Source organism: Varanus komodoensis, unplaced genomic scaffold (assembly GCF_004798865.1).
Source record: "Varanus komodoensis strain SLA01 unplaced genomic scaffold, ASM479886v1 scaffold3, whole genome shotgun sequence".
Classification (NCBI taxonomy): Eukaryota; Metazoa; Chordata; class Lepidosauria; order Squamata; family Varanidae; genus Varanus; species Varanus komodoensis.
The window spans coordinates 36,602,569-36,628,915 of NW_025335761.1; the positions used below are offsets into that span (position 1 = coordinate 36,602,569).

At 45.1% G+C, this 26,347-nt stretch overlaps 1 protein-coding gene across 1 annotated transcript; it reads left to right on the top strand.

The window, feature by feature from the left end:
• Positions 1–1,820: 1,820 nt before the first annotated feature.
• Positions 1,821–26,347, top strand: LRRC74A (leucine rich repeat containing 74A). The gene is made up of 14 exons (XM_044435803.1): positions 1,821–1,857; positions 4,144–4,266; positions 5,391–5,566; positions 7,292–7,399; positions 9,010–9,106; positions 11,731–11,780; positions 14,632–14,713; positions 15,341–15,426; positions 17,923–18,117; positions 20,352–20,447; positions 20,739–20,882; positions 23,034–23,141; positions 25,673–25,758; positions 26,281–26,347. Exons 1-14 carry the CDS (start codon positions 1,821–1,823, stop codon positions 26,345–26,347), a joined length of 1,455 nt encoding a protein of 484 aa, XP_044291738.1.

Here is a 26,347-nt window from a genome sequence, read left to right on the forward strand (position 1 = left end):
CTATTCAGAATAGCAAACAAACAGCCCAATCCCATGCAAAGTTAGGCATGCTTAAACAGCTTCCACGTGGACCATGTTTTGATCCACAATTCTAAGTAGGAGGAAGGATGTGTTGCCACCATATATTTCATCATTTATTTACAAGATTTTTATCTTGTAATTAAAAAAGTACAAGATGTGCACTGTGGTCCCTTGTGTCTTCTGCATGACAGACTTGGTCGATAGCATGTTTTATTCTATGCACTTATCCTTGCAAATGGCACAATCTAAGCAGTCTTCAGCTCCATAATGCTATAATTGAAACCCAATATTTATGAATGAAAGAACACTAGACTTCATTTTTGGATGTCTGCCATCTTCGCAGAGAGTTAAAGAACAGTGTATAGACCAGGGTGTCAAACCACTTTTAGGGTACAACTCCAAACTCCCATGACTTCCCTGATGTCTGTTCCCTGTTGGGCTGAAGCTGGTGGGGCAGGAAAAGGACCAGAAGGGTTCTTCCTGCCCCCACCAAACACACACACTGATCTTGATGGATTTTCAGCCCATACAGCAAGGATGCTTCAGAGGGTGAAGCTAGAAGCTGGAGCAGGCTCAGGATACCTTTTATGCAAGTTTCTCTTCCACTTCCCACCCACTGGAGCACCCTCTTTTTATTTTAGACCTCTGGGAAGCAGGCAGCACAGTTCTCTTTGCAGCAGCTGTGGGGAGAGGACAGCAAGTTGATCTTGGTTGGACATCTCACCCCTACTGTGATTCTCTGGGAAGCTTATCCAGAGACTTGCTAGGTAGCTCTCTTAGTCCAAGGACTGAATTCAATTGCAGAGAAAAGGCTATTGTGGGGGTGGAGACAACCATGCCAGCATAGTTTAGCTTAAAACTCTTGCTACCACTAACTGAACCTTAAGGAGGATATTTCTGCCTTAGAGAATGTGAGAGAACTGCACAAAAGGAAAAAGGGGGTAGTGGCCTGCAGAAATGGGTGGAGTATTTGGTCAATTCTGGAAGGCTGCAGTGGGACCCAGGCTACTTCAGATTTGGTCCACGGACCCAAGGTTCAGCACCTCTCTTAGAAACAGTGGATGTGTCTAAATGTTGCGGCCAGGAGGCATTCTAAGAAAGTGACCACATGGGGCATGAACTCCTGTGACCTTGCTCATTTTATATGCTGGATCCAAATTATGTTGTAAATTGGCCATCCAGATTGCCTTTTATCAGAAATGTAGGCATTCCTGTGGAAAGAAAAACATGACCAACCAATGTGACACTTAATAAACTAACAAACCCAGCCTGGACTTGGGTCACAAAAGACTGCAAAATTGACATACCGACCCGAGTATTGCTTCTCACAACCTCCACGGGCTTTGCTGTTCCTTTGATGTTCAATAGCACGACTTTCTGAAACCAGATCTCTCACCTGAATTCTTATCCATTTTGATCCAGCTCGGCAAAGAGGACCTGATGCAAGGCAGAGCTCTGTGATCATAGGAGATACCATATATCTTGAGTCACAATGTCTGGATGAGGTCATGGAATATTGATGAAATTAAAGTGACCTGAACTCAAGGAGGAGTGAGCAGCATGCACAGCACACCAGCAGTCCCAGGGACTTGGAAATGTGGTCTTCCTAACCAGAAACAATATCATTCGGGATTCCACATTGCCAGCTGACACCACAGGTCATGAACCATTTTTTGTGATGTACAATAGTTAGGGTTGAATGGCTCAGATTTTGTTTTAGAAGGATCTGAAACTGAGAGGACTGTAAAAAAACACGGGGAGGACTGATAACAATCAGAAAAGGAATCATGAGCAACACCATGGACTTCTTAAACTTCGACTTTGATGAGGATGAAGGTGAGAGTGGTGTCTAAAGTACAAATCACCAAAAGAATGTCAATAGAGCTCTAGCCCAGCAGACATCACAATTATACAATGGCTTGTTGTCGAATGTGTGAAATCCAAAAAGGGGAGTGGAGACTTTGAAATATCTTTGTGGGAATGGGAAGTAGCCAAGGGCTGTGTGGGTCCAGAAACTGACCCTTTTAATCCACTGCTCTCAGGATTTTCTCACCAAAAAACCAGGAAGTGGTACTTGCATATGCCAGAAAATGATGCAGTCCAGGAACAAACCATTGGTATCATTACAGAGATGATGATCACAGAATGGTTGTTTGTGCAGATTGGAACCAGGGAGGGTGCACTAACAAATATTTGCCTTGCAGAAGGGAGTTGACCCTTGATGGTGGTGTTGTTGCAACCTTTATTGCAAAGATTGTCAGCCCAGAGCCTTCCAGATGTTTTAAGTTGCAACTGAATATGTCTTTATTTGTAGGATATATATACCATTTTGTGTTGCATAAGCTTTCTGAATGAAAAACAATAACAAGAAAGAAATAAAACTCCAAATGCAGGATTAAAATATTTAAAATCAATTTATGCCAATTAAACCAGAGCTGGTTAGTCAGGAAAGGCTTCTTTAAATGAATACATCTCCAGCAGGCATCAAAAACAAAGCATTGGAATCTGCTTGCCATTTTTAGGCAAGGAGTTTCAGAGAGGAAACCAATACATAGAAGCAGAGTGAGTCAGAAGGGGTCACCTGGGCCATCCAGTCTGACCCCCAGCTCCAGCCGGCTCCACTCATGACATGCGCATGCAAGGCTCTACTCCGACTGCAGTTGAAACAGACTGCTAGTCCATGTGGAACAACCAGGAGTGTCTCAGCTGATGCTCTTAGTGCCTGAGGAGGCTGATAAGAGATCCCTCACCATTGGTTATGTTGGCTAGGTCTGATGGGACCTGTAGACCAACAATACATAGAGAGTCATGTGTTTCTCAACCTTGCATTCCTGCTTGTAATTCTATTTCATTGACCAACCACTGAGCCACTTCCAGCACCCAATAAAGTCTTTATTTGGGACCTCTGGCTGCATTTTTGTTTCTTTAACCACATTGTATTCTGAATTGGTATTTATGATTGTCTTTTACATATAACCCTCCTTTGAAAGAAAAGCATATTTGAGCAGGCCAGTAACTTAACTGTGGAGAGCAGATCTGCTGAAATGAGCGATACTGTCAGTGACCTCAACCAGCGCTCTTCCACCCTGCCCTCGTCCCTCCACCATATATCTGTGCATGGATGAATGAACTGTGGATCTCATGTCAAACATGAATATTGAATAGCGCTGAATGTAGGTCCAAAAGGACACGTCAGTAACCCAATGAGTGGGAGGAAGAGGTTGAACAGTACTCTGTGCAAAAAAAGAAATGAGTTTGTAAAAAACAAAACAGTTTTTCTTTTGAAAAAAAATTCATTTGAATTGGCATTTAGTAACCACACAGCTTGGAGGCTGGGATGCGATTTGACTGCTCTTAAAGCCATTTTCCAAGCTCTGTTTTTGCCTAATTATAAAATAAATTATGAATTGGGAGATAAGAGAAGTGGTATCACCTCTAAAGGAATCTAGTTACGTGTCTTCTGATCCCCGTGCACATTGGCAGTCAAACCACTTCACCTTATTGGAGATCAGCACAACTCTGGATGCCTTCTCTGACTGATTCAAAAGAGAGCTAGCAGTCCCTCAGGGCAAGAAAGCAATACTGTGAAAGGAAGGAAAATGGTCATCGTGATTATTGGTGGAAGGGCCACAAACTCTGGGAAATGTGGTAGTGGATCTTGATGGTGCAAGTATGGGTCAGCACTGGGAGAAGTGGTAGCAAGATTCTCTTTGACACAAGCCTTGGGATCCCATTGAACCAAGACAGCAGACTGAGTGGATGAATCTTCTGACACCAGCTGCGGAAAGCATCCATCAACCTGTATCGGCTTCTTGGTGAGTACAGTGCATAAAGGAGAGGATTGCAAAAGCACAAGAGATGGGGAAGGACTGCAAAAGCTATGTAGGGTGCAATCCTTCCATGATTGCAAAGGAAAAAGTCCTATGTTGGCTGGGGAATGCTCAGATTTCCAGGGCTTTTAATGTCTAAACATGCATAAAATTGCATGCTTGAAGTACACTAAGATTCATTAATGGATACACTGGTGTGTAATGTGGTTTCCTGCACAGGATGTTGTGTGTTGGACATTGCATGGACTTCACATTTACGTTTACAGAGTACATCTAATTAATCTTGTTCCAGACCAGAATGGCGAGATGTCAGAGAGCAGCACATCTGCAGAGATCCTGTCTATTACCGACGCTACCGACACTGTAGAAGAGAAGGTGCGGGAAGACAGTTCTGACACAGACCTTGAGATCGAAGGTGACTGTTTCCTGTCCTTTCTGCCATCCAGACTTTCCCCCTTCACTTAGACAAAATGGCGAGTCAGGGAAGTTTTGACAGAGATTAAAAATAGCATGGAGAACAAGAATAGGGAGAACTTTTTCCTTCCTCTCTCAAAATACTCAAACCCAGCGAAGTCATTCCATGAAGCTGATTGGTGAGAGATTCAGGAAGATAAAACTATGGAATTTGCTGCCCCAATATGGCCACCAAAGTGGATGGCTTTAAACAAATTCATGGAAGAGAAGGCTATGACTGACTGCTGGTCCTGATGGCTGTACATTGCCTCCAGTATCGGTATTCTTATTGCTGAGGCACTGAGGCAGGAGAGTGCTGTTACATCCGTGTCCTGCTTGTGGATTTCTTGCAGGCAGCAGCTTGGTCCAAAATGCTGGACTAGACAGACCCTTGGTCTGATCTCGCAATGCTTTACACTGCTATGTTCTCATCCTTGTAATAACCTTGTGAGAGAGGGAATCACCCAAGCAGATTTGTTTCCTTAAAGTACAGTTTAGGTTGCTACACTGAGGAATGCTGTTTCTCATTTTACTTCACCAAGGCTAAGCAAAGCATGGATCAAACACAAAATAGCCTGACTAAAGATATTTGACAAGGCTGGCCTGGTCAAAGTTATTACCTGGAGATCTGGACTTGAATTTGTGAGTCTGAACATGGCACACAATCCGGTTTTAGTAGGACGGGGATGCATAGGTTCTTCCATATCAGGTATCTCTCCAATGAAGCAGCAAACAGAGTTATTCTAGGATGTGCATCCCTTTAGGCCCTGCATGTGGGTTTCCCTTGCTATACTGCAGTTCCCGTGAGCATAAATGCAACTCAGTTGAACTACACATTCTGCCTGACTTGTAATGGAGGCTTGACACAACCGAAATAATTACAAAGTTCTCTTATGATTTCTTTTTTTCCTGGAGTAAACATGAGTTCAGCACATTTGCAAGGCTTGAAGAAAAACTTCAGAGGTGCTCAACCACATGAATATTATAAATATTTTCAGGATCTCCAGTTCACCCTTTTTCTTTGCAACTGTCCTGCTGAATCCTAGGGGGAAATGCTTTGCCAACCGGACTGCTTTGCTGTTACAGATACTGAGCGATCGTTTGCAACTGTCAAGGGTGCGGAGCTGTACATCGAGGCTTGCAAGCTGGTGGGAGTAGTTCCTGTTTCATACTTCATTCGGAACATGGAAGAGCCTGTCATGAACCTTAACCATCATGGTCTTGGGCCGAAGGGTACCAAAGCCATTGCCATCGCACTGGTTGTGAGTACTTAACATGGATTTCTTCAGTGGTATTTCACTGGCAGTCAACACACCTACAAAAGCAGCAACTGCTTCATGGCTGGAGAAGGCTTGTGTCCACACATGCAACATTCACAAACTCAGCAAGCAAGGTGTGCTAAGCATTACATCTCTCCCTTTGTCTATAGTTTCTTGGTCAGACTTAGGGGTCTCAGGAAGGGAACTGAACTTGGCTTGGTTTCCACAATGGTGAGAGCACTGAGGACTTATTCAGATCCAAGAGAGCTGAAATAAATCCTTTTTAAGGCCAAGCCCAACACAGTGCCCTTCAGATGTGCTGAATTACACCCCATATTCCCCATCTAGCAGGGACTAAAGGAGGTGGAGTCTAACATATCTGGTGGGGGAAGGCAATCTAAGCCAGTCAAGGACAAATCTATGAATGGAGCTCCCAAATTTATGGTATGTGTCAATTTTACCAGAAAAATAGCAAGAGAGCAATGAGTTAATCCCTGCTCCCCACCGTGCAGTCCCAATCTAATTCACGCTCCCTGCTTCTGCTGCTTTTAAGCTACCTAGACAGACAGAAAGGAGACCAGAGCACTTTGCTCCTCAACCCCTCCTCCAGCCCTTTTCTGCACTTAGGTTTCTCTTGGGCATAATTTCTGCGATGCTTCCACCATGCAGGGTTTGCATATTGCATTGCAAGCATCACTGCCTAGAAAACAGAGAAACAGAGAGAGTCAGAAGGGGCCTCCCGGACCATCTAGTCTGACCCCTGGCTCCCACCAGCTCCGCTCGTGACATTCCCACCATGTGCATGTCCAGCCTATCCTTGAACACCCTCACGGATGGGGCCTCAACGACCTCCCGGAGTGTGGTGCTATGTACTAAGCTGCTCAACAAGTATTGCCACTGGTTGAGCACTTACATCTGCAGCATGTGCTGATGGTCACATGAAGCAGTGCTAACCTGCATGTCGCATGAATTGTGCATGCATTCATGCTTGGCTCACTTTTGAAGACTAACCAACATTAACTAACAGAGCAGGGGAGTGATCAGAGTTGAGGCCAGGATGGGTGAGAAGGAGGCTTTGATCCTCCCCGCTGTAACAACCCAGTGGACTGCCCCCCACCTGAACTGCTACCAGCCCAGGAGGAAAATTACTAGGATTTCCATCAGCGGCATGGAAGTTTAACCCTGCCCCCCACTGCACATTGTAGTGCTGCTCTGCCTGCCCATACACGACTGCCATTAAAAAGAAGCACATGAACTGCATTGACACAAAGAATGCAATGATACAGTGAATTTGGTTGGTAATGTTAACTGGCTGGATTTTCTCGTGTCTGTATTTTATGGATGGCAAGTTGTGACAAATAATATTGAAGACAGACTTAACACTTAATGACAGTCTGAGTAACCTAATTTAGCTACTTGTCTGAGACAGCCAGTGTGACGGTGTGGTTAGAGTGTTGGGCTGAGGACCTGGGAGATCGGGATTCTAGTCCTCACTTGACCATGAAGCTCATTTGGGTGACCTTGGGCCAGCCTAATCTATCCCACAAGGTTCTTGCTGAGGATAAAGTGAAACTTTGTAAGCCACCTTAGGTTCCTTACAGGAATAAAAAGGTGGGATATAAATGCAATAAAATTATAATAACAATAACAGCTCTCTGTCCTCTTTGAATTAATTTATTTAATACATAATTTAATTTAATTTAATTTAATTAATTCTCCTTTTTATAGTCCAACACAACAATCACTCACTTAGAGCTAGAGGATAACTGGATTCTGGGAGAAGGAACCACATACCTGGTGCAGATGCTGCGGGAAAACTGCTACATCCAAGAGATGGTATCCACTTTTTCCCTGTATGGAGGGTAAAGGGAGTTCACTTATATTTGAGAATGAGCTTTCTTGACCATTCTGCTTGCCTATTTCATTATTATTTTTGTATTGTTTATTGAGGAGCAAAATGTTTTACCACAACAATACACAATAATGTCCCAATTAATTGTAGGCCAATTATAAATTCCTGTTTACAGGGTAAACAGGCAGGTCTTTAAAGATTAAGCATAGAAGAACCAAGACTATCAGACTCTCCAAAATTCTCCAAACTGTACTTCAGATCTCAGTTTGGTTCACTTCCAGCTCTGTTAGTGGGTTCTTTTTGGTTTATCTGAACAAGAAAAGTATGCATTTCAAATGGGGGAAATGCGGATTTTTCAAAACTCTATGCTTATTCTAAGCATAGAACCCTGACATCATTGCAACTGGACTTCAGAGGTGGAAAAGGGGCTAGGGAGGAGGAGACGGTAGGATTGAAAGGACTTACACTGATTCCAGCCTCCTTCCCTCCCACTCCACAGTACTAAATCTAGATAGCAGTGAATGGCCATCTAGAGAAAGTGCAGGGTGCAAGATGCAATAATCAAAGTAAAATTAAGTGTTATCACCATACTGTGGAAACCCCAGCCCAAATCTCCAGATAACTTGCCCTCCAAGATAACATGTTTCCAAAGTTACATTTGAAAGTATAGAAGGCAAGCTAGACACTTGCTGCACCCCATTTCAATGGTCATGGGGTCAGGCAGTAGCCCACCAACACCCACCCCGGGTCTAAAACCAGGAAAGACTGAAACCAGTCCCAGCAGTCCCAGGCACTCTTGGATGAGACTGATTATCTGGATCCTTTCCAGTCGGGGTCCAGACCACATTTCGAGATGGAAATGGCTTTGGTTGCCCTGTAGGATGACCTACATTAGGAGAAAGGTTGTAGAGCGTGACTCTTCTGGATCTCTTAGTGCCTTTCAATACCATTAACGATCACTTGATGGAACGCCTCTCCCAGCTGCAATCTTGCCAGTCACTACCACCACATCCAGGGCCTTCCTCCAAATGCCATCTCTAAGGAAGTCTCTTCTGGTGGTGACAAGCAGGAGAGCCTTGTCACTGGCAGCCCCAGTTATGGAACAGGCTCCCCACTGAAGTTCACCAGACACCAATTCTACAATCCTTTCGGCCCCAGGGTATTTAATGCCAAGGCACTGAACAGCTTTAATTAGTATATGGAGGCATTATGTTTGCTGTTTAACAGGTTCTCGTTTTAACTCAGCTGCTTAAGTTGCTTAAATACAGTTATTACTATTGTAATCATTAAATATACTCTGTAGTGACATTTTTTATTTTATTGTTATCTGTATTTTATATTGTACTTTACTGCATTTTATAAACAGTTGTAAACTGCCCAAAGAGCTTCAGTTATAGCTTCAGCTATAGAGATACTGCCCAACATATAGAAATTAAACAAACAAGCAAACCCCATGTCTGAGTAGAGTTTCACACAGGACTTAACAGATGTCAGATATCCTAAGCATTCCTAACTTGGAAAGCTTCATCCTCTGAAGGTTCGTTTCCTCTCTTCTCTCCCCCACGCCGCACATTTTTCCTCATTGTCCTTTCAGAACATTTCCAATAATCATCTCAATACAGATGGAGCTGAAGCAATCTGCAGGATGTTCTTCAATAACATTTCTAATGTCCGGTCCATTCAACTTTCAGGTAGGCTTTGTACACCTATGAGCATGGGTGCAATGCTAACAATTTAAATGCAGGTGGCCATTGTGGCAAATCCCATTATCAGGGCACCAAAGAGAGTCTGGAAGTGCAGCTGAGCTGTGATTCCTCCCTCTCTCCTGCCCTCTCTTTTTCTCTATCATATATGCCTTTGGTAAAGCTGCTGTGTCTTGCCCAGCCAAGAACAAGCTACCCCCAGATACCCTGCTTTACAACAGGGCTAGCTCCGAAGAATGTGTTGCTGCTGGGAAAACCGAGCTTTCTTCCCTAGCTTCTATGGGGAAGGCACCTAAGATCAGGTGGAACAGGGTAGCCTGAGAGGGGTGGCCGAAGATGCCACCATCGCTGGAATCCTGCCCTCGCGCTCTGGGTCTGCCTCACTACTGCCCATGAGCAATGGGGGAAGAAGGCGCAGTGTGGTGTGGTGGCCAGAGTGTTGGACTGGAGCTCAGGGGAACTTGGTCCCGCTGTGCCATGAAGCTCAGTGGGTGACTTTGGGCCAGTCACCCACTCCCAGTCTTAGCTACTTCACAGGGTGGTTGTTGTGAGGATATAATGGAGTGGAGGAGGACTATGTAAGCTGCCTTTGGTTCCTTGCAGGAGGAACATCAGTGCAGTGTAATAGTAATCAGAAGTTGGTATTTCTAAGTTCCCCAAAAGTTCCACAGCAAGAGTAGACAGACTTCACTTTTGTGGGAACTACGCAGTTTTGGTTTCTTTTGATTAAGACCTGGAGGGCCTCCAACCAGGCACCAATGCAAAATGGTGGCCAAGAGGGCACAGCCATGCATGCAGTGGTGTCTTGGGACAGAGGCAATTGGCAGATGTTCTCCACAGGCCAAGAGCCTGTGTATTCAAGGGCAAACCTCCTTCTGTTGCCACCAACAGCCACTCCACAAGGCTGTATTGCAGGAGGTAGGAGGGGGAAGCAGAGCCATTCCACCAGTCCTGCTGTTTCCCTTACATGATATGTCTTTTTAGATTGCAATCCCATGGGCAGATTGTCTTCTTTGCACGATTGTTTATAAGCTACTTCAGATGCCTTTTTGGCTGAAGAGTAAGATAAAAATACTCTAATGAATATAAGTGACCACAGATTGCGGATTATAATGCAGCCTTCTAAAGCTGGACAGCAGAGCTGGCATGTGCCCGTTACTCATGTATATAGGCGAGGAATGCCGATGCTGGTAGAAGGGATGAGTATAGGATCAGCTGCAACAGGGGGCTTTTGCGGAGGGCGGGGATGTCAATTTTTAAAGTCTAGGGAGACAGAATTGGAATGGGTGAGATATTTGTTAGGTTCACTGAATTTGCAGTTCCCAAAGCAAAACATGAATTGGACATGATTAAATGTCAAAATCTGTAGAGTTCCAAAGCTTGTACTTGTAATGCAGTTTACAGCACCCTTCCCACCAAAAAATTGCATACAAAATTTGCATATTTGGAAAATGTGAACAAAAATGCTTTATCTGACGGAAAATTGCTTAAAATGCATACATTTGAAAATAACAGGCACAGATGCATATAGTCTGGAAATGATACATGAAAATATGCATAAATATGTTCATCCAATCTGATGAAGAAATGAAATAGAGTGAATTTAGCCAAATAAAAATAAGAAGCTGAGCAAAATTGAGCTTGACAGATGACTCATTCCTAGCTAGAAGCCTTCAGAGATCTACTACAAATCACCCAGAGCATATTTGAGTATATTCTGTAAGGATCTGTATGTTTGTCATAGATTTCTAAATGCCTCAAGTAGGGATGTATGGATTATCTTAAATTTGTTCTGTCCGGGTTTCAAGCATCTTGTATTCTGTCATCTGCTCATTGACTGACTCCTATTTCTTCTTAGCCAAAATTTGGCTTTACCTACAACAATGCTCATTAGTGTAAATCTTCCCCCCAAACGACAAAGCAGTCAACCATTCCACGGAATGTGTGTACTATGCAAGTCCATTTTGCAGTCGGATTCACAGAAATCTGAACTTCAGATCTGAATCTGTTGCAAATTTCTCCAACCTCTCGAGGTCCAACACATGCTTTGCATGCCTATGGCTTCAGTTCAGTCCCTGGCCATGGTGTAAGGGACCCACAGCTTCCAAGATGCAGCACTGGTGCTTTCTTATTGATGGAGATGATAACAGTCATATGCCACCCCTGCACTTCACCATGTATCACCATTCCATGGCGAATTTAACTGGGTAACCTCCCAAATGGACAGAGGGAACACTGGACATAATCTGCCTTGACTTTAGCAACGCTTTCTGCATAGTGCCCCACGACATGCTGATAAGCGAATTAGCGAACAGTGGGCTAAATAGAAAAACTATTCCATGGATTCAAAATTGGCTGCCAAATTGGACACAAAGAGCGCTCATCAATCTTCTCTAACTGGAGGGAGATCACTAGGGTAGTTACCTAACAGGGCTGTAGTGAGGGTACAGTGGAGGGTTGACTAGGAACATGAGGTGGCACCGCAGAAAGAGCCAATGTGTCTGAAGAGTTTCCTTGGAGGAATAACACTGAATGAGACCACTGCATGCTCTTGACCCTGGACTTGTACAAAAGAGCCCTCTGTCCTGGTAACATCCTTTCTTCCTCTGCAGGAAACCAATTTAGGGAAGAGGCGGCACTGTATTTTTCTGAATCATTAATGGTGAGTAATTTGCTAGCCAGGAAAGGTGTGTGAGACTGCAACACAGTGAGGGCAAACATGCACAATGGCCACAAGTGGAAGAACTCCGTAGACCCATTAGAGGAATGATGGGCCTTGGCACTCCTGTGTATGACAGTCCCTCCATCATTCAGCAAACACATGGTCCAATTGTGACGTGCTGAAGAGGCAGCTGTGAATAGCAGCTTTCCGCACCCAGTGCCCTGAGATGTCTTGGGCCACAGCACCCTCCATCAGGGATGCATCTATTCCCCAGAGCCCGGAGTATATTGGTGCCAGTGAAAGATCTTTTTCTTAGCTTAATTGCCAGACAGGGCATGATTTTCAAGGGGGATTGTGGCTGGGGAAGCAAGGGTTAATTCTCCCCCACATGGTGCAGCACCCCACCCCAAAATATCTCCCAGCATGTGTGGTCATTAAGCTTAAATGTCTTCCATTGGTTTGGAATTATCTGAGGTGGGATGCAAATTAACTGAAGGATTTCTTTTATTTGAGATTATTTGGATGAAGAATTAATTGCCTGCTTTTTGCCTCCCCTGAAATTTAAATAAAGTCTAGTAATTGTTTCTATATTTGCGTTTATAAATCTGCATATGGAAATATGTCTCCTATGGGCCTGGACTCTGAACCTTTATGTGTCTAACAAGAATCCTGCAGGCTGTGCAGCTCCCATTGGCCACGCTGGCTGGAAATGATGAGACTTGCAGTCCAACCATCTGGAAGACCCAGTGGGGGAAGGCTGGTGCATGGGATCTGGCAGCATCATGGAGGACAAATGGACCCCCTTTCCCCAAAGCCATGCTCAGACTGTGCCTTCTGCGTGGTACAAGCTCTTCCTCCGAGCCCCGGGGTGGTGCAGCCCCATGGCCTTTGTGGGGCCTTTTGTGTAGCCCGACCTTCTTGTGGCTGGAGCAGGGCTTATGCTGTGCTCAACTGTGCTCCTCCCAGAGAAATTTCAGGTGGTCCGCCTGGAGATGTCCTTTTTAATGCAAGGCCATCAAGGGAAGTGGAAACTGGGAGTGGAGGAGTGACACCCTGGAGCTGCTTTACAATCCTCTGTCATGCCTCATGTCTGCTCAGAACACCCCTCCCCAAAGGAGTTTTCTCCAGGCTGCAGGCGGAGCCCCTGTATCTTTTCTCTTGTCAGGAGCAGAGCAGCTGAGGGAAACGGATGGGTGATTCTGAACTGACCAATGGCAAGAAGGGAAAGGGTTGGATAGTGCAGCCCCCCTCCCCAGGCTTGATCCCCCTGATTCCAAGCTTCTTCCTCTTCCTCTTCTTAAGGAGGAAGGATAATGGACTTGCTCTTCAGATTGGCCTTGACCCTAAGAGGAAATGGGGGCTGTCCAGGCACTGCAGAGCTAAGTGGTAACCAGGATGTTTGTGTGATCAGCAAGAACTGCAATGCAAAGGGCCCCTGTTAAGAGCAGGATTGCACCACCAGTGTCTCTGCACTGAATTTCCTTCTGACCACACCCTTTACACCACAGCCCCTACCTCCATATGTAGCATATATAACCTTGATATTCATCACGTTCTGCCTTACATCTGATGCAAAAGGTTACGCCAGAATAAATGCACTGTATTCGTCTCTAAGGTAAGGGTGTGCAGCTTGTGGCACTCCTCTTGTTTTGGCTGATAACTCCCAGACTCCCTCACCATTGTTTATCCTGGCTAGGCTGGTGGGAGTTGCAGGCCAGAGCCTGGAGGGTGACAAGCTACCCACCCCTGCTCTAGACTTTTTATTGTTCATGACAACTACAATGGCGCAAACCTCTGGTTGGTGTAAGGCAGTAGCTGAAATCCCGCCTGAGGATCTGGGAGAAGCCTAGCATAGGATAGAGCTGGGCAGACTTCTGGCTTGTGGGATCTACTCTTTTAAACTAGACACCCAATGTCGAGCAACTGGAGCCTGCTGCAAAAGTCACACCCTTAGAACTAAAAAATACTAAACCCAGGTACCCAGAATGGAACTTGCAGTCCTCCACAAATAAATCAATTCCTCTCAAGGTGTTCTTCATTTCAGTAGCTTGATTTTTGGCAGAGCTGTGAGATGCTTTGCAAAACACAACCAGTGAGAGCTTACCATGCTTACTCTGGGGGTGTAAATATGGGTGACTTTGCCATTAAGCCCAGTGTGGCTGCCACTCCAAAAGGCAGACTGGAGGAAGGACGTTCCATTAGCAGAGAGTGGAAGGGTGACAAAATTATGCATCACACCAAGACAGGCATCTCATGGCATGTCCTAGTGATGGAGTCTCCGCTGAGTGCACATGGACAGCTGTCATGGTATCCACCTGGCTGCCTACCAATCCTGATTTTAAGATTTTTAAAAATTAGAGGCCAGTATGCTGCAAAGTGGACCACGGCTCTCCAGTTCCGTATTTATTGGGTTCAAATGAGTGGCTTTGTGTTTTGGCACTCAGCTCCCATCTCTGCCTTGTACATAAGGCCTTTGCGCAAGTTGCTTTTCTTTTTGTCTCACCATGTGGCCTTCCGGGGTGCTTTATGACCAGCCATGACCACCAGGGTAGCCTTTTTACAGATGGGCAAATTCCTCTCCATGGCAGCCATTTCCGAGAGCACCATGGCACCTTCTCAAAATCCTAAGTGTGTCCACCAACCCAAATAGGTTGTACACATGGGACCGTGTTGGAGATAGAATCACTGCTACCTCAGGGGAGTTTGATGGCTGCACACCACAAAGAGGCTTTGTGAGGCAGGGGAAGCCGTGGTTACTGGATTCTGCATCAGGAAACTGAATGTCCAAGGCTAGCCCTTGGACTGAAGGTCTCAGCTGAGTCTTGTGTCTGTGTGCCGTTTCTTTCCCCAGGCCAATTATAGAATGATAGAGCTGGACCTTAGCCACAACGAGTTTGCTGACAAGGCTGGAGAGCAGCTGGGACAGATGCTTGGTAACCTTACTCATTATTTCTGCCGATACTACCACTATTGTGAGTGATGCATCCCACACTGCCTGAGCAGAGGGAAGGGGCAACATTAGCTGAGTTTGGCTTCCATTTGGCCAAGAGATCATTGGAAGCCGATGCTATTAAAACAAACAAACAAAAAACTAGAGGCAAATATGATACAGGTAGTGGGGAACAGCCACAAGCATTTCTTGCATGCCCGATGCCCCATTCATCCTTCAAGAGGTCTATCTTACCATGATGTTTGAAGCAAAGCAAGTTGCTGAACTGGCCACAACCAGTTTTAAAGAAAACATAAAGGTAGGCTCCAGCTGAGCCCAGAGCTAGTGCTAATGACAATGCATTCGTGTCTTCTAATATGCACTCAATGTAACAAGCACCTGCTCAGGCAATGGGGGAAAGTGGCGATTAGCTGCCAGACTTCAGCACTGCCAAAAGTGCCTCCTACTCCTGTCCAGCACTTATAATAAGACAGTGTGACTCTGGGACTGCTGTGGCCCCCTCTGCACCTCTCATGTCTTCAAAGAAGCATCACTTTTCACTTGTCCTAATCTTTGCTTCCTCAGCAAAGTCTTTTTTGTCCTGCTTTGCTGTTTTGCTTCTTCTCCTCAGCCAACAATGAGTCACTGGAGATCCTCAACTTGAGCTGGAATCAGCTGCGGATGAAAGGGGCTGTAGCCCTGAGTGCTGGCCTCAGGGTAAGAATCTGTCTAACCTTCTGCTGAGTTGGGGCAAAGCAAGGCTGGGTGTGTGGAGGAAGCTGCAGAGGTAGAAGTTCAAACCAGAGAGAGATCCTGGACAGTTCCGTGAAAGAGCAGAAGAAGAGCCCTGCTGGAAAAGACCAAGGGCCCATCTGCTCCAGCGTTCTGGTCACGAGATGGCCAACCAGCTTCCACAATAGGAAGCCCATAAACAGAACGGAAATGCAACAACATCTTCCTGCTTGCTTTCCCAGCAACTGGTGCACATTGGTGTGCTGCTTCTGATCCTGGAAGTAATATATAGCCTCCATGATGGACAACTGTTGATAGCCTTCTTCATGAATTTGTCCAGTCTCCTTTGAAGGCCATCATTCCATCTTGTGGAAGTGAATTCCCTAGTTTACCAATGTACTGTGTAAAAAAAGCACTTCTCTGTATCAGTCCAAATTTTGTCTCCCCTGCAAAACACAAAGACAAAACATACATTATTTCTGGGGCTGAAATAAATTTAAAAATATGACCCCAGTTGTGTGTTTTGCTGCTCTGAAAAAACAGGAACATGAATTTTGACTTTGGATCTAAAACTATTAAAAACCCCGCGACCATCCAGTTGCTGTCTAGGAACCGTGGGATGGCACTTGAAAGCTACATTAGAGCTTTAGAGATGGAAGCATTATGAGGAGGGATAGAGCATTCTATTTCCAGATGGTGTCTACTGCATTTGTGTTCATAAGGCTGTCTTGTAATGTTTCTTCATAGGCATTTTAAAATATCTGCACAAATATTGATATGTCAATGCATCTAAATGCATTTAAATCCATATTTCTGAACATATTTTCTGCTAAAATACACATTTGAAAGTGTATCTTATCTTTATAGTTATATTTGCAAAATTCAAAGAACTGCAACAGCCAAAATATAATTACCCACTGATCCAAATGTTAGTGTGGGAGGTCATTTTGCATTGGAATTAACAAAAGCAGAATTCCTCTAGCATTCCTAGAGTTTCTTTACATGAGTGGTTGAACCCTCTGCTGTATGGAGGCATCTTCTATTTTCATAACAGAGGGAAAATGCATGCTGTACACTGGGTTTTTTCCGGCATGGTTGCATTTCTCTGCCTTTTGATATATTCTGTGCTCAGTTGCAAGGTGGTGTGTACTATAGCTGCAGTATAGTGGCTCTTCATGTTTTGTTCCAGTTTGTCATGACTTGATTCCTGACTTTCTTTACTGGGGGAAAAAACCCTCTGAAAAATGCTGGAAAACTCAGAAGAGACCCAGGAGGACAACAATATTGTAAAAAGAACCTGCAAACGTCTGTGAGGGAACACAAGCATACTAAAAATGCTTCATGTAGAGAAGCCCCTTGTCATGAGAAGGCAGTTGGTAAACAACAGGGGCTAATGCAACAATGACCACTACCCTGGTCAGATTTTTAAAATTTATTTATTTATTTAAGATTTTTGTATACCTTCCGAATACTACTGTCTTGGGATGGTCTTACAATATATATGTCTGTAATACGCCCTATAACCAAAGTTCCCGGGGAGCTCACACTGATAAAGATATGTATAGATCATAGATATGAAGGACATTGTCATGGAAGAGAAGGCTAACAGAAGTACTAGTCCTTGTGGCACTGTGCTACCTCCAGATCAGAAGCAGTGTGCTGTCGGTGGCTGGCTTCCCTGCCTCTCCCTTTCATAGAATGAACAGTTATTTGGCAAAGGCACTTTGTTTCCAGTGTACATCCAGCAAGCTATACGGCAACAAAGGAAGAGTCTCTGGACGTGTACAGAGTGGTTCATTGAACCCAAACCAGAAACTTCCCAAGCACTTTTCTTTTCAGTAACCCTGGGCCCCACCCCTCTGGGTGTCCCCTGTGGAGATGGGCAAGCCTCCTAGATATATGCAGACCCTCCAGTTTGCTAGACGCTGCACCATGGGGTTAAGGATTGGGACAGGCTCTTCTGGCTCCTCTCCCATGTCCCCTCCCGGCGCTTCCAACGCTGTCAGTTCCCAGAGTCAGTCTGAACACCTGGAGACAGTAGCCTTGAGATAAGCAATTCCTCCTCCACCATCTCAATGTCAACAGACCCGTTTTCCCAGGCCTCACCGTCCTTGTCTGAAGAGTTGGTGCCACCCTGGCCTGGAAAGCGTGCAGAGAGCAGCTACCTCTTTCATTCCCAAGAGTATGCCTGTGTGTACCAGTTCCTGGGGCCAGGGAGGTGCTGTTGCCCTCATGTCCTGCTTGTGGGTTCCCCCTGGTTCTCCCGGGACAGCTGGTTGGCTGCTTTATAAACAAAATGCATTACCAGATAAATGTTGGCCTGACCCAGCAGGCTTTTCGTAGGGTTTGATATCTTCATTTATGGATCTAATTTTTAAGAGTGTCTATACTTCCCTTCGAAAAAGAGATTACAGGGTTTTATGCACAGAGTCACCCGTCAATGTTAGTTTGCTTTTCCTCTTCCTTCCTCTCCCCCTGGAGGCCAATGGATGCCTGAAGATACTTAACCTGGCTTGGAATGGCTTTGGGAACGAGGGTGCTCTGGCCCTCGGGGAAGCCCTCAAGGTCAACAGCGTCCTAACTGAACTGGACATCAGCAGCAACCACATCAACAACGAAGGCACTATAAAGCTGTGCAGAGGATTAGAAGTCAACGGAAGCCTTCGCATACTGAAGGTAATGTTTCATTTTCCTGCCTGGAATTTTCTGGAGGCGCATGCGTAGGTGGGCACCATATGGCTTGTGTGAGCCAGGTGGGGCTTCTCTGCAGGAGGCATGTATTGTGCCTCGTGACTCCTTACTCATGGATGTTCGCAAGGCCTTTTCATGCCACCCCCTCCTTCTGGGGCTTCCTCCATGTTTTCCAGCCATTTCTGGAGTTTTTTATGGAGCAAGGCACATATGCTTTATTTATTTACGTATTTATTTCAATGTATATGTCACTATATTAGCCCGCACTTGGCTTTGGATGCTGCCATGATTTGCTACACATACTAACTCTAATTTTGCAGTTCCACTCTATATCACAGCACCACCTTGTGTTGTGTAATGGAACATATAGCAAGGCAGAAAGGAATGTGCCCCGTACCCCACCCCCCACCCCAAAACAACCAAACACTTCCCTGCAAAGGAAACAGGAGAAACCTCAGCAAAGTTCTGTCTCCTGTAGAGAAGCCTGTACAGTAGCATGCCAGTCTGTGTGTGCGGCTTCTGGGCTTTTAGTAGAATCTAAAAAACCCATGTGTCTCATCACCACTGCCTTTATCAGAGCCAAAGACGAAGCATGCTGAGAGTCGTAGTCCAAAACATCAGGAGGGCACCAAATTTGGAGAACACTGGCCTAAAGTCCTATCAGAACAGGGATAAGCCCAGGATTTCATGATCCAAGTGACCCTTTGTAGCCTAGGACCACAAAGATTTGTTGTGCCTATCCTAGAGTCATAAAGGAGCTGGTGGAAGAACTCTCAGAACCACTGTCTATTATCCTTGAGAAATTTTGGAGGACAGGGGAAGTGTCAGATGATTGGAGAAGGGATAATGTTGGCCCTGTCTTCAGGAAAGGAAAACAAAAAGAGGAACTTGGGAACTACAGACTGGTCAGCCTGACATCAATCCCTGGAAAAATTCTGAAGTAGATAATAAAGCAGTCAGTCTGAAAACACCTTGAAAACAATGCAGCAATTACTAGAAGCCAACATGGATTTCTCAAGAAGCTTTTGATAAAGTGTCCCATGATATCTTGATTAGCAAACTAGCTAAAAGTGGGCTAGGTGGAACAACCATCAGGTGGATTCACAGATGGCTATAGAACTGGACTCAAAGAGTGCTCATCAATGGCACCTTCTAAAACTGGGGAAAGGTTGTGATTGGGATATTGCAGGGTTCGGTCCTGAGCCCTGTGTTTTTCAACATTCTTATTAATGAATTGGATGTGAAAGTGCAGGAAATGATTATCATATTTGAAGATGACACTAAACGGGGTGGGATAGCCAATACCCTGGAAGACAGAAAGAAGATTCAAGGTGATCTTGATAGGTTGGAGTTCTGGGCTGCAAACAGCAGAATGAAATTCCTTCAGCACAAATGCCAGGTTTTGCACCTGAGGGGAAAAACCTAACTGCATCATTACAAAATAGGGAATACTTGGCTCAACAATACTGCAAGTAAGAAGGATCTTGGAAATGTTGTAGATCACAAACTGGATATGAGTAAACAATGTGATGTGGCTGCAAAAAGGACAAATGCTATTTTAGTCTGTATTAGCAGAAGTATCACTTCCAATCCCATGGTTTCCCTTAACTTGGCACTAGCTAGGCCTCATCTGGAGTACTGTGTCCAGTTCTGGGCACCATAATTTAGGAAAGATGCAGACAAGCTAGAAAGGACTTGGAGCAGAGCAACAAGGATGATCCAGGGACTGGAAAGAAAGCCCAATGGGGAGAGATTGAAAGAACAGGGCATGTTTAGCCTCAAGAAGAAAAGACTGAGGGGAGATATGATAGCACTCTACAAGTACTTGAAAGGCTGCCACAAAGAAGAAGAAGAAGAAGAAGAAGAAGAAGAAGAAGAAGAAGAAGAAGAAGATCTTTTCTCAACCACCCCAGAGCGCGGGACATGGAATAATAGCTCAATTTACAAGAATCCAGATTTCGGCTAGACATCAGGAAGAACTTCCTGTTAGAGCAGCGTGGCAATGGAACCAATGAACTAGGGAGGTTGTGGGTCCTCCCACACTTGAGGCGTTCATGGTGCAACTGGACAGCCATCTGAGAGGCATGGTTTAAGTTTGAGTCCTGCACGGAGCAGGAAGTTGGACCCAATGGCCTTCTGGCCCCTTCTAACTCTACTATTCTACTCTTCTGATTCTATGATTCTATAGCCAGATAATCTGTTTCTTCTTTTCCTCTTAGATATCTCAGAATCCTATTACAGTAGAGGGCGCCATTGCACTTGTCACATCGGTGAGGAAGAATTCAAAATCCAGAATGGAAGAAATAAACGTCTCAGTAAGAGGATATGATGGGTGGGAGAGCTCAGAAATGTATAGGTAGTCTCTGAAATGTTTAATGTTGACCTTCCTTTAAAACCTTCCATAATCTGTATTCAGTTTCCTCTGCAAATTTGGCACGGTGATGAATGAACCAAAAAGTTTCAATCTTACTGCTGTTTTGCTTTCTGAATAAAGCGAATCCACAGATGTTATCCCCAGTAAGAGATCTGGCAAGTAAGCCTCAGTCTCGGGCAACAGAGTCCATTCTTTCTGCACGAAGTCTGATCTGCTCTTTGCTCTGCTTCAGAACGTGCTGGTGAATGAAGGCTTCATCAAGCTGCTGGATATCGTCTGTGAGATCCGGCCTGAACTTGATGTCATCTATGGAGGGGTTGGAGGCTCCATTTCCAAGAAACTGGAGCAGCTCCCAGATCCTATGAAGCTGATTCAGGTGAGGGTCTCTCCTTGCATTTAATGCACTTTGGCAAAGCGCTGGTCAGTGAGCTCACTCAGAGCAGGAATCTGGGCAAGCTGTGGCTGGTGCGTTTAGCTGTATAAACAGGAGGGCCCTCAAAGGCAACAAGGTTGGCTCACTTGGAGATAACATAAGAGAGGTATCGTGAAAGTGTAGGACAAGATACCAAGAAAGAGGTGCTTAGCATTCCAATAGTTTCAGAGTCGATCCCTGCCATTTCCAGGTAGGCTTGGGAAAAGACTTCTGTCTGACATCCTGGAGAGCCAATGTTTGTGGAGGGAGTGCTGAGGTAGATGGACCAGTGGTTTGATGTGGTTTCTCAGCAGCTTCTTATGCAGTCCTTACAAGCCTTGCCAGATGGTGGTATGGAGTTGGATGATAGGATTACTTCTGGGAGGCAGGCAACTGGTCTCCATCCTGATCCAATCACATCCTTGCAGCCTGAGCTCCTGACCTTTCATGCCAACTCAGGAACTCCTATAGGATCTGCTGGAAAGGTCCTTCACCAGGAACACAGGGGCCCAAGCCTGTTGCAAACACAATGCTTTATTTTCAGATTTCTGTGCTGGTGCTTCCTTCTTTGACCCAGCTGCAATGCTGGCGGCACCGCTCTGAGGAGGGAGGAACAGGGTCCCAGCCTGAATGCTGAAGTATAAACAGTGTAAAACCTGACTAGGTCTTTGTGAGCAAAGCAGTGCTTGTGTAACTTTAGCGGTGTAGTCCTATTCACTGCAAGTCTCATTGATTTCAGTGGAGTTTACTGGGGTGAACTAAATTACATGCTGGGGTGCATAAAGTGATCAGAGATCCCCCCCACCAGAGATCATTCCTACAGCCCCTAGAGATTTGTTGGAGACCCAGATCAGGGGTCAGAAAAGAGCTCAGGGCTGGGGATCCATGTGCGATTTGTCCTCCCCACCCTGCCTTGCAGTTGACACAGAAAGAACATTCCGGCCACATGAAAGCCTTGGGGAAACGGTGAGGGGGCTTCTGGGAGATGGGGAAGGGAGACCAGGTCCAGCAGAGGAAACTCCTTCTTCCCCGTCTCAGCTAATTGGCTGAAATCAGCCATCTAGTTGATTTGCAAGTTAGAAGGTGCACAGAGGTGAAGATTGCTCCCATGCTACTCCCACCCTGCATGGGAAACCTGTAATCCTCCTTCAGGGGGTTACTGGCAGCCCCACTGGATGGTGCCTTTTTGTTTAGTCGCTAAGTCGTGTCCAACCCTTCATGACCCCATGGACATAGACATCTTTTTATTTTGCCATTTCTGGTAGTGCTGACCGAAGAAGGTGCTCCCACCTTTGCAGCCCTGTTCCCAAGCCACAAAGGTGGGAGAGTATTTCTCCATGACGCTGGTGGGGGCTTGCGAAAGAAAGAGACTAAAGGAGGAGCACGTCTTCTTCTCTTCCCCCTCGCATGTTCCCTACTGCTGTAAGCAATGGCTGCCAGCCAGTGAGCTGCCATGTGCTCCTGTAACGGAGAGGTTGAAAGACACTGTGTACGTAACGATCCCCCAGCTTTCCCCACCAGGACGCACTGGGAGCAACACTGCGTCATGAAACAGTATCATTCAAACTCCACTGCATGGGAAGCTGCTCCTCACCATTTTCTTTAGTGCAAGCAGGTTGGGGGCATGATCCAGGCACAGAGAGGAGCTGCTGAAACTTTCCCACCAAGCCTGTTTCCCCACCTCCCAATATATCACTCAAACTGTCGGCTAGAAAAATGAGAACAATCTCCACTGAGGGGTGGGGGGCAGTTTCCACAAGGGTGGTGGGCATGGTGGGCTTTGGGGTGGGGGGAATGTTTGAGAAGGTTTAAACCTCACCTATGTGTGTGCGATGGTCCCAGTCTGCCTGGAGGGCCCAAATGGTGGGTTACAGTAAGCAGAATGATAAGGATCAGCTGTACATTAGGTATGTAATGCTGCATGTTGTATAGCCTTTAAAGGATCCAACCTGGATTTGAGCAAGAAAAGAGTTCTCCAAGGTGTAGATATAGTGGTAGATCGTGTAACCTGAGTTTCCAGTAGGACAAATTGGGGCAATGGTGTGTGGAGTGCAGAGTAATGGAATTTGTGGTCTCATTTGCATTTCTTTCCTTTTTTTCATTTCTTATCCCTAGAACTACTTGGATGATCACAAGCTGAGACTCTGGGATTTCTTTAGGAATATGGATAAATATGGCAACATGAAAATTCCTGTGGCAGAGTTTCGGAGAGCCATGATGCTGGTATGTCTCAAACCTTGAAGCAGTTTGAATGACTTAATAGTCATGGGTTTTGCCAAAGAACCCTGGGAATTGTATGTTTCTGAGGCTGTGAGAAACTGCGTTTATAAGCTTCCAAGTCCCTTCCCAGAACAGATGTCTTCAGCAAATGACAAATACTGCAATCCTGCGTGTGTGTAGAGTGGCTGTGGCATGCTGGGAGCTGTAGGATGTTGTGCCATCTAAGCATGCAAATAAGGTCATTTTCAGTTTGATTTACTGCAACGGATGATGGGATATATCCAGTGTTAAAGTAACATAAGTCCTATTCATTTCAATGGGTCTGCTCTAAGCAGGACTGACATGCGAAGCAACTCACTATCTGCAGGAGTTAATTTCTCACATTCATTGGTACATCTCAAGGTACACCAAGTACCTTCACACTCATTTATGGCTACAGACTTTCATTTTCCTTCCCATAGATCACATGACTGATGGCACCAAGAAGTAGATAGGAAGGAAAAGGAATGGGCCAATATAGAGAGAGGAAAAGCAATGACATTATTGGGAAGTGAAGCTCTTTGAAAAATGAGACAATTTGTAGAGATTGCAGTTTTATTGATGGAAACTACTTTGGGTCCAATGGAAATAGGTGGGATATCAGTGAGTCAGTCAACAGAGATATGCAGGAACATTTTTGGCCAAAGCCCAGACATGAGATGGGCAGGGCTGGCTGCTAGCAAAGTATTGATGGGGATGCTGGAGAAGGCAATGGATTCAAAGAGTTCAGAATTCTCCAAAGCTGACCTGAAGATTCCATAGCGGACCAGCTTTTTCTGAGTTATGTGGATTTTGCAGACCCCTTTAAAAAAATTCTGGAATTGTCTGAAAATTTATTCATACCAAAAAAGCAAAATAACAACTCTCTCCAACCAGTGAATAGCATGCAACAATTTCTCCTTGTGCCTAAAAAATAAAAAATGTGAGTTTGCAGGCAAGGGGGTGGATCTGTGAATCTCTGCAAATGCACATTTATGCAACCAAGGAAACACACATTCAGAAGATTGAGAAAAGTTCAGTTCCATCAATGAGCAGACAGTGGAATGAAAGATACCTGACAATCTGCAAAACACAGATTTTAGAAAACCTGTGCATCTGTAGACATGGCCAGGAAAATGTAGGAAGTAAAAAGGAAGGATCAGCCAAGGTAATCTTTCCACCTTGCAATTCAGGCAATTGAATGCATTTCCTTATGAACAAGTCATATTCATTTATTTATTTGATTTCTGTGCCACCCAATTAACCACAGGCTCTCTGTGCAGCTTACATACAATCAAAGAATAAAATACAACCATGCAACAAGACAATAATATAAATAAAATTAATAATTATAAAACAACTGATAATAACAAAACATAAATACATAAAGCAAATCACAAAAGTTAATAAACAGAGAGGGGATATAAAAATAATCTGCTAAAATAGCATCATTAACAATCAAAATTTTAAAAAATCATACAATTTACACTTAAAATCCTGGCAGCACAAATTTAAAAACAAACACAGCAAAATAACCTTCCAAATATACGTGAAACAAAAAGGTCTTCAGCCGGCATCTGAAGGATTCTAGAGTTGGGGTCTGCCTAATCTCCTGTGCAATCAAATTGCACAAGCGGCACACATTCCAAGAGAAGGCCCTCCTCCTTGCTGCCCCCCCACTTCACTCGGTGGGGGGGATGTAGAGGAGGGCCTCTGATGTGCAGCACAGTGATCAGGAGGGTATAGATGGAGAGGTGCCCCCTTCGATAGCCTGGTCTCAGGCCTTTTAGGGCCTTCTATGTCATTGCAAGCACTCTAAATTGGGTCTGGATGGCAAGCGGCAGCCAATGTAGCCTGGCAGGATGTGTTCATGAATGCCCATCCTAGTTAGCAGACCCAGTGTATAATTCTGAACAAGTTGCAATGTCCAGACCGTTTTCAAAGGCAGCCCCACCTACAGCACATTGTAGCAGTCCAAGGGGAAGGTTACCAGCAATTGGACAACTCTGGCAAAGCTCCACTCATCCAAGTAGGGGCTGATAATCAGCCAGGGCTGAGAGAAAGCGCTCCTAGGTGCTGAGTCCACCTGAGCACCAAATGACAACTTGGGATTCAGGAGCACTCCAGGGCTGCAAACCTGGTCCTTTAGCGGGAGAAGCTGAAGTTGAATTGACTTCCTCATGTTAGATCATTTTAGACTTCTCCCTTAATGGTCTTGTGGCTGTATAGATGGCAATGAGCATTACTGCACATACTTCAAACTATGGTAAGCCACCTCTATTGCCTCTGGGGGTGGGAGGTCTCCCTGTTCATTCTGTTGGGTAGTCCCTTGGACCTCTGCCGCAAAGTCCTGCCTGGAGGGCAGAGCCCTGTTATATGGCATCTTTCTCTGCAGAATAGATGGAGGAGAGAGGTGTGGAATCATTGCTACCTGTTATTTTCCCAACATGGAATGAAATATGGAATCACCAAGCTGTAACTCAATATACAGTTAAGCTTTTCTTGTTATATCCCAGCAAACAAAGATTCCTCTGAATCGAGAACAGGTTGCAGAACTGGTGCACAAGCTGGACCAGAACAGGACGGGATATGTGGACTACAGGTGAGCATTATATAACATCATAGCATGGGTAGAGAGCCTCTTTCAGTTGGAGTGCTGGACTAAATTTCAAAGATGACCCTGGGGCCATATTTCAGTGGTGTTTGGGGCTACAATACCCCCAGTACCAGCATATTTTAGCCTAAAATTCTCACAACCAGGAACTAAGCCTCGTGTGAGGCATTTCAATCTTTTAATCCACCATCAGAGAAACTTAGTGTTCCCTGCTGATTAGACTTCTCTCAGATTATGGCGACCAACATGCAACTACAGTGGAGCTTTTCCTTTGCCACGTGCCAGTTCTAGCACTGGTGAACCAAAAGCAAGATCCTATAGTAGCAGTGGATGCACCTGACCCTGGTTAGCGAGGCAGCATCTGGAGGCCTTCCAAACCATTTTCTATGGTGCCCGATGTTCAGTTCTATTAGTAGCATAAGGTGAGGTCTCTTGTGGCAAAAGGGAGATAACTCAGTCAAGTTTTCCTTTTTAATCCTCGCTCTTTTTTCCTTCCACCTTTCAAATTAGTTGTTTTAAAGTTGAGGAGCCAGAACAGAAGCCTAAGGACAAGAAGGAGGAAGAGGAAGAAACCTAA

Coding starts and splice junctions, on each gene's coding strand:
- LRRC74A (XM_044435803.1), top strand. CDS start 1,821: ATGGACTTCTTAAACTTCGACTTTGATGAGGATGAAG. Junction 4,267..5,390: donor CACAGACCTTGAGATCGAAG/GTGACTGTTTCC, acceptor TTGCTGTTACAG/ATACTGAGCGATCGTTTGCA. Junction 18,118..20,351: donor GAAGCCTTCGCATACTGAAG/GTAATGTTTCAT, acceptor TTTTCCTCTTAG/ATATCTCAGAATCCTATTAC.